Source organism: Onychostruthus taczanowskii, unplaced genomic scaffold (assembly GCF_017590055.1).
Source record: "Onychostruthus taczanowskii isolate IOZ18803 unplaced genomic scaffold, ASM1759005v1 scaffold68, whole genome shotgun sequence".
In the NCBI taxonomy this organism is placed as follows: domain Eukaryota; kingdom Metazoa; phylum Chordata; class Aves; order Passeriformes; family Passeridae; genus Onychostruthus; species Onychostruthus taczanowskii.
The window spans coordinates 1,739,168-1,748,200 of NW_024504566.1; the positions used below are offsets into that span (position 1 = coordinate 1,739,168).

Consider the following 9,033-nt stretch of genomic DNA (forward strand, 5'->3'; position numbering starts at 1 on the left):
TAGCTTTCATCCTTCTAACTGGTATATTTAAGTGCACTTAATCGCTTAAGCAATGAGTCTACCACAGTGACAAATCTCCAGTTTAGACTCCACAATAATAAATCTTTGTCTTCTCTCAGCAGCTGGCAAGGTTTGATTTGGACTTTGAATTTAGGCCCTTTCCTCAGGCTTAACAGTTACAACTTGTTTGTTCTGTCTGCTGAAAGCGTGACATTAACTCTTGTCTTTAAATACATTATTGTTGCTTAAGCTTAGTGTTCTTAAGCTTGGTGTTAAAACTGGTTGCCCTTCTGCAGTGCCCAACTAAGACACACACAAAACAATTACAATTAGCCTGTGCTGGGATTTCACAAAGCAACTTTAACTCATTAGTATTTACACAGCATCACTGGTCCACACGACACTTCACAGACATGAGGACAAGCTGGAGTTTATAACACAATCCTTCAATAGATGCCGTTAGTGCCACAAAGAGGTAATTTAAAAACAGGTGGAAGGAGCCTTCAGCCACCCCTTTAACAGCCAACAGAGGAGTAACATCCCCACAAACACCTCACAGTCTGTCCACAGGACCAGGACAGGCATTATCCTGAATTCTATGACAGATGCCCTAAGTACATTCTGAAACAGCTCTGATAAAAAAAGGCAAAACTTAGGTGTGATCATCAAACCACAAGAGGAAAAACTACCTTTGGGCAGAAACAACTGGGGACTCTATCCCCCATATTGCTACAGGCTCCCTGCAGCGGGCCCAAGTCTTTGAGAATTCATGCATATTAATTACCAGTGCAGTAAAGCCCTGGGCCTATGCTTGTGGAACAAACTAAACCACTGAAGGTTTGTAGCATCAAGGTCTCATTTCCCTTTGCCTTAGCTCTCCCTGTACAGTTCAACAGAACTCTCAGTTATATTCAACTTTTGACACGTATCGAAAGCAGGGCCTGACTTTGCTAAACATAAAATACCTTCTTAAATAGTTAATCTTGGATTAAAAAGGGTGAATCCTGACTTGTGGCAGCCACACCAAAGACTTCATTAGCTTCTGATAGCAATGTTCATTCCTTCAGTCCAGAAGAAACTGCTTTGGCCCTCCAACCTAAGTCACCACTTAAGTGGTTTTATTTGCTTTACCACTTGCCAACAAGACAAATAACTCTCCCTTAAGCACAGAGCTTGCCAGCTGACTGAACAACACACAGAAACCTTGGACTCAGTGGGGAATACCCTCCGGCATATGCACAGAGGTCCTGGCACTTCTGGGACTATCAGAGCCCCTGTGCACAACATACCTGCACACCATCAGCAGGTGTTTTTAGCTGGGTGTAGGGGTTTTTAAACCTCAGCATGATAGTGTTTTAACTAGTCAGCTTTCCTGTTTACTATGGGCCATTAGATTTCAATCCCAATTTCCCCACTGAAGAGCCTGGCAATCCTCATTACCCAGAGGGTCTTGAAATACTACAAGAGCCAAAGATGGAGAGGCACAATATCCCTTGCCATATCAGCTGGGTCCAAAAACACATCTTCAAAAATCTCTTATAAAAAACACTTCACATGTGCATTCTTCTGGGTTCAGTTTGCAGCCAGCCCCTTTTTAAGATCTGCCTTCCCTATATTAAAGGCTACTTTAGTGCCTACTACTTTCTTCCCACCACAGAGTCTACAGCATAAGCAACCACCTCTCTATTACAGCAAGGGCACTGCACACAGCATGTCTCAGAGCCAGGCTGCTTCTTCAGACCACTGATGGTTTGGGCCCCAATTCTGACAAGTTAACATGAATTTTACCTCCAAATATTTAGGAAGCTCACTATATGTTTGTCAACTAGATTAAAGTTCTTACACCTCCTTAGCTACTGTCAAGTAGCTTCTCTGTGATGAATAAACAGCTTGAGCTTCTTTAGGCTAACAGTGTGGTTTCGCTAGACTCTCCATAGCTCCTTTCAGAAAATCCATCTGAAAACACAGGCGGGTCATTCCTTCCAAAATCCCTGTTTTATGAAACATCATCTTCCTAATTCCTGCCAGGTGCTGCTCTCAGGCAGGCATCATGACCTTCTATCTTTCATTTAATGTACAGCCTTGGCACAGATTTATGTACTTTTCTCTCTCTTTTCAGACCAGCTAGCACTTCTTTTGTCTTTCACAAATGCAAATTTATGATCTGGATTTTTGCATTTGCTTTGCAAAATAATCAAAAAATATCAATTTTAAGTTGTTTCTTTAATTTACAATGCTGGTATTTTCACAGCCACTCAGACAATTAGGACCTATGACCCCTGTGAACAATGGGGGGCTTATGTTCTTTTTTGGGATAAATTTGTCCAGGCACTCAGTGCCTTTGGGAAAATCCCAGTACACATATGCAGTTTTAGGAGCATTTCCACAGATTTTCATCAGGACACACAGGATATTAGACTTCAGTTAGAAGCTGGCAGTGCAGCACCATGGTTGTATATCAGTCAGTGTTATAGTAAGATCACTCAAGATGTTATCAAAAATTACTTTGAAGGCTCTGGCTTACACATTTCCCCTGAAATACTGACTGCAAATCTTCTAGAGCTTTTGCAGTAAGAAAGTCAATTTCTTAAAACAGTATTTTCTAAAAGCCTTGAATTTCCTACAAACTTCACTCCGTTTCCAGCATCTGACGCTGACTGAAAAATTTAGCTCAACCAAAAAGTCAAGCTGGTGAAGAAATGTCAAAATTTATATAAAGCAAGTATCATTGTATACTGCATCCATTAGGCATTGATCCAGCAAGTTTTGATATGACTTTTCCTCCAAGAATCCCCAGTTTAATCTACAAAGATTCGTCCACTTTCTGTTAAAAGTAACATACTACTTTGAAGCACATCATAATCTCTTCCATAAAAAATTAAAGGGAGAGTTTCGAAGTGTACCATGATGAAAATACACATGCTTAAAACAGTTAAAACATGTTTTATAATAACCTGCAAAATATTAGCCTACAGCAGTAAGAACTGATGTTTGCAAAACCCAAAAAGACAGACCCAAAAAAAAACTCTAATATCCAAACCCTGAATGGAGGCTCAGCAGCAGCTACAAATGCTTTGTGGCACTGTAAGTGATATAACTGCAGAGAGGGGTTAACAGTTAAGAAAATACTGTTTACTTTAATTCCACTAAGTAGGAAATAAGAGCAGTATGTAGTAAATATTTAATTTACATTCTAAGAAATGAAAAAAATCAATGCAAGTGATTTTGGGTCAGTGAACAAACTATCTGTAACTTATTCTGTGAATTTCATACGCAGGATTGATGCTGACCTTGACAGAAGTGGTCATGCGTTTGAAATTTTACTTTCAACAGTCAAGTTCTTAAAAAATACCCCAAACAAATCAACATGGCGCTTGCAGGGAGTTAAGAATTCTTGCATCTCCTTTGGTGGCATGGAAGTTTTGCTCCAGGTTTTCTGTTGACTCGCCCACCACCACATTCACTTCTGTAGCTCGCACAGCAGATGCTTACAGGGAAACCCATTGCAACCACGACAGATTGCTTTGAAGAAAGACTAAACAACCACCAGAAAGACTGCAGAACTAAAACTGACTGTGCTTCAGATCTTCTTAAAAGAAAGAATCTGTTCACTGGTTTTCAAACTATTTGAAACTCCCTGGCCTTTGTCAGGTTAATGTTTTCCAGCCCTCATGATTACACTGCACTAGCTTAAATTTATGAAGGGGAACAATACCTCCTGACCGCTGTCAAGATGCTATCACAGCAAACACACCGACAGGCGGGGGCTTCAGAGAGAGGAGGCACTGGCAGCCCCAGACCCTCAGCCCAGGGAAGACACAGTGCCAGCTGTCCAGTCCCCAAAAAACCCTTCTGTCCTAAGAGTGAATTGCTACCGCAGCTTGTGCACGCACAGCCCCACAGGCAGGGAAAAAGTGAAATTAGTTAAATTTTAATAACAGGCAAATGTTTTCTTATGCTACTTGAATTTGAGATCATGGGAATGAAAAGTTACTTTTTTCTCACACTGCAGCTTATTGGGGCACACTGTACCAATGTGCAGTATAGATCTGCAGAGCCAGGAAGCGCAGAAAGGGAAGATCAGAAAGATGAGATGAGATAAGATGAGCTTCACGGACAGCAGCCACCACCCTAAGACAGCATAGCCCAAACCTGAGAGGCAGGCTCCATCTCTCCATCTCCTGCAGTATTTCTACTAATGAAATCAAGTTCCTGCATGGTTTAACACAAGGCAGTTTCATAAGATGGGTCTCTTCCAAGTGCTTTGCTTCCTGAAGTCAGTGCAATGCACACACTGGTGAACACATCTGAGGTGGGCCAGGCTGACTAAAAAAAAATCTCTCAATTTCGTGCCTTCTGAGAGATTCTTGGACAAAGAGAAAGTGTTGTTATCCTAAATTTACAGGACTTTCAAGATGTTCATTTCACCCGCTGGCCACACAAAGCACAGGGGTGAGTGGGGAGCTGCTGATGGCTGGTGCTGCCAGCCCTGCCCCACACCAGCCTCCTCCCTCTCCAAATGGCCAGCACCATGTGCACTGTTTCAGGTTCTGGGCTTTAAGAAGTCTATTACCTGTTCAAAAATCCCACATTAATTAAATGTTTAGCTATTTATTTCAGTAGGAATGTCATAATAATTGTTTTTAAAATTCATCATGAAAAAATACACCATGTTCCTAAGATAACAACTCTGTCCACAAGGTGATGTAGTCTTGCTCTTCCAGCCATGTTTACCCTGGGCCTGGCAGGACAACTGTACTTGTTTCCTTCCATTCTGCAGGCTTGTAATGCTCCCTTCTCTAGCAGCTCAGCTGGTAACACCACAGGGCCTTGCTCCAGCACAGCTGAATAGTAAAAATACTCCACAGACACCAACAGAGCCAGACTCGGCCCAGAGCTCATACTCGTGTATTTATTTTTCACACTTTTAGGAAATCAATTTATCTGATTTTTCCACTGCCAGCAAGCCGGAGGTTTCCTCCTGTCTGCCTTGTCACAAGCCAGTCAAACTCAATGCTCTGGTCATTAAAACCATCTTTCTGTTGCACTTTGAAAGGATAAATAAAATCATCAAAAACATTTAACTTCAGTGCCTCTCTCCTTCCTAGGATTTGACTAGAAATCCAAATTCTCATGTCAGGAAAAACAAGCACATTTTTAGAAGAGGTGTGTCTTAGTTCAGATTAGTGTGGCATTCAGAAGTCATGCAAGTGCCAACATGGGAAGAAAATACAGCATGTTATATAAAATAGACATATTTAATTATTTTGGAATAAGATGACAACATCCACTTCCTCAACTGCTTATTCAGTATTTAATATTCTAGCCTGGCATATTAAGTGACCCCTCTTGCTTCCTGGAGAATGGTATGGTACAATAGTTCAAACTCTCCTATTCATAATTTTATGATTTGATCTGGACATCAAACTTAAAAGAAATTAAAAAAAAAACAAAAACCAAAACACATGAAACATCACAATCAGACTTACATTAATATTTTTATAGGACAGACTAGATTTCCCTTTGGGTCCAAAAACCAAAACACATGAAACACCACAATCAGACTTACATTAATATTTTTATAGGACAGACTAGATTTCCCTTTGGGTATACTCCACTGAGGACACTGCTTGGCCAAACTGAGGACCTGCAAGCCTGGGAGCTCACTGAAACACACGGGATGACCAACATGTACTGATGCTCGGGTGTGCACATCTGTACAACACTGAAAAGAGGGAGAAAAGACTCCACACTTCTTACGCAGACTTTCTTATACAAGTGACCAACCAGCCTTCTATCTGGTGGAACCATTTGCAATGACTCTGACTGCCACTGGTGCGCAGCCTGCTGCCCTGCCCTTGCCAAAAAGCAGTTTAAGGCTGCATGAACACTTGTGATTCGTATTTTGCCACTGGATTTGAAGACTTTCAGACATGCAAATCCCAAAGGCTCCTGTATCAGCTGATTCAAGTTTGCTACAAATTAACACCTTATTATGACAAAATTGAGTTTGTCCTCTCCTAGTCATCAATTCTTGTAATTCTTTTCATTATTAAAAGGCCATTTCTTTCTCTCTCTCCATGACAATACTGTAATCTTATTCTGATGCTTCTCTCCAGCCCTGGAATAATTTTTCCACTACCTTCTCCAGCTTTTCCACTTCCTTTTAGAAATACTAACACTAGGAATGGGAAAACAAAATCATACATCAGCAGCAAGTACCAGGTCCTTGTGGCAGGTGCCCTCCCATACATGCCACACTAGTCCTTCATATCACAGCACCCACTGTGGGCTCTGTTTAAGGTGTTTGATCTAAATCCTTTCTAAATCATACAAACCATACCTCTGGATATGCATTTTTTAACTGGCTGCCTAAACCTGTCTCTGGTGGTACTGAAAACCAGTTCGTTTGACCTCAACTCACCAACAGATCCAGCCTGTTCTGGGAAAATACCCCGTCACTTTTTAAATCACTCTACTATAGCCCTACTATTTCTTTATGCCACACAGAAGTTTTAGTAGCAACATTTACACATTCATTTTCCCATCACTGAAATATATGTGATTGGTATCACACCATCAGTTGCTGTGGTACTTCATGATCAACCTTAAAGTAATGGCAGTAGAATCCAACTGTAATCAGCTGGGGGGGGCTAGAGGGGGAAGACAATCACAATAAATTAAATCTGTTTTAATTCATTCACAAAACCTTTGAAAAACTAAATAAAACAAAAAATTATAATGTTATTACTGGTACTAATTTTTAAATAAATTCCATTTAGGAACAGATGATGCACAAAGACCATACTGTGCTTTTCATTCTCCCCAGTAACTCATTTTTAGCAGGCGCTTTGGGACTTTCTTCAGCCTTTTTAAACTCCTCAAATATTTCATACTGTCATTTTACTTGCATTTTGAGACATTTCTGTAAACCACAAGATGACTCGGCTAGAGTAACATTTTAAATGAGAAAGTGCATCAATAATTAGTTTATTCGAACTCAGGAAGAAATCAGAGAGGGTTGATTAGGTCTCAGATGGATGCCTGTGATTTTTCGTAATAGCAAAAATCATAATATAAAGCATTCTGACATTTCGGCTTGACAATCATGGCCTGCAATGTTTACCTGGGACATACGCGTTACATAAATTATTAAGAATCAAGCAACAAGAATTCCTTCCTGTTCTAATCAGTGCGCAGTAATGGCAAAAGAAACAGGATATTGTCCAAAGAAATAGTGTGAAAATTTGAGCAAAATTACATTTGAAGTTTATAAATAATAAACGCAATTTATAATTGCCTTAATGCTTAAAGTGAAAGCTGCCTTATGCAGAATCTTTTTTTTTTTTTAAATTCTTCTTTGATGCTGGAATTGCCAGAGGCTTATCAAATGAGAACAGGCCAGAGGGATGGGTGAAAAATGCTCAGATAATGTTTGACTTCCCAGCAGCAGGGATGCCACATGGGTTACATCTCATCTGCCCCAAAACTAATTTGTCTTGTCCAGCAGGGGGGTGGGGGGGTGGTAGGGGGGGCAGAAATTAAATTATCAAAGTAGATGGGTAGGAAAAATAAGCAATTTCAAGATAAAGCCGTAAGTGCCCAATGCAGAGCGGCTAACAGTCCGTAAGTCGCTGCTGATCCAGTACAGCAGCGGCACACTGCCTTAGCGAGGCTCGGCACCCAAAGCAAAGTCCACTGCAACAGCGATAACCTTCCAGGGAACTTACACTCTCATTATTTATTATATTCAGAAAAAGCAGTTGAGATCTAATATTTATCAGAAACACAGCTGAAGTTTAATCCTGGTTAGTGAGAACGCCTGAGTACAATACGAAGAGCACAAACAGCCGAAGGCAGGACTGCAGCACCCGAGGGCGGCGGGGCTCCCCCGGGGCACCCCCGGCTGAGCGGCCCCGGGCCGGGCACGGGGCAGAGGATCGCAGCCTACCTGTGCTTAAATTGTCATTGATCTTCAGCGGCACCCGTAAGATGTAGACGAGGAAGAGCATGATGAAGAACCACAGCGTCCAGAGATAAGTCCAGGACCAGACGATGCAAGACTTGAGCTGTTCCAAAAAGCCCGTCCCAGCTTCAGCCATGTTTTTTGGAGAGAAAAGAGGAAAAAAAAAAAAAACCACACAAACGCGGCGGGCGGCGGCCGAACCGGGGCACGGGCCGGCAGAAAGGCCGGGCAACTTCTTCCCCCCAGGTCTTTACGATCTCGAACAATGATTTCTGGCGGCATTTCCACCGCGCAACAGGAGTTTAAGCCTAAAAAGGGCTCGAGTAGGATGTTTTTCTGCTGTTGACTCGTCTGAGCTTCTTGCTGGGATAATGAAACAGGCATAGAAGTCCCTGCGTGCGTGTGTCGGTGTGCACAGTGCTCAGCAGAGTCCTGAACTGCAAAACTCTCCTCCTTGGAAGATAACTGCGCAGTAAATGGGCGCGCAGGGAATCTACTTCCAACCCCTCTGCCAGGGGCAGGGAAGACTCCCCCTAGATATGTGTCTGATTCAAGAGGTGTCAGTAAAGCAGAAACGTCAATCAGTAAATGGTACTTTTGAGAAATACATTTTGCTTATTCCATGAATGAGGTATTTATTAGTGAAACAAGATTAGACAGCAGAATGTGATAAAAATTCAGGTCGGTAAATACGATTGATCCTTGCTTTTTTTGGTGTCACACAGCTTACAAACATTTAAGTAAATATGCACCACATACTGCAATTTGTTTGGATCTCTCTCCTGTGTTTCCACAGTCTGTATCCTGTGGGATAACACTCTCCAGCATCTTAAGAAACAAGTACTATTTATAAACTATTACCAAAAGAACAAAAAATCCTTGACAATTTCTCCAACTGGTAGTAACCAGTCCGACCTGAGATTTTCTAGTCTGCCAAAGAAATAGTCATCACAGAATAAAACATAGTAGCTTTCCTAGAATGTTTACCATACCCAAAAGCATTAAACAAAAGCAAATCTGTAGCTGTACAAATTTCAACCTTCTCATGGTAGCAAAGGCATGAAATT

General features: G+C 41.4%; 1 protein-coding gene across 1 annotated transcript in view; it reads right to left on the reverse strand.

Moving 5' to 3' along the window:
* The window catches only part of ST7 (suppression of tumorigenicity 7), a 131,394-nt gene extending 123,252 nt beyond the window's left edge, over positions 1-8,142 (reverse strand). Inside the window, exon 1 of the mRNA XM_041421075.1 lies at positions 7,952-8,142. Coding sequence (XP_041277009.1) covers positions 7,952-8,102 — 151 coding nt within the window. The 5' untranslated portion in view covers positions 8,103-8,142. The remainder of the gene's footprint in view (positions 1-7,951) is intronic.
* Positions 8,143-9,033: the final 891 nt, after the last annotated feature.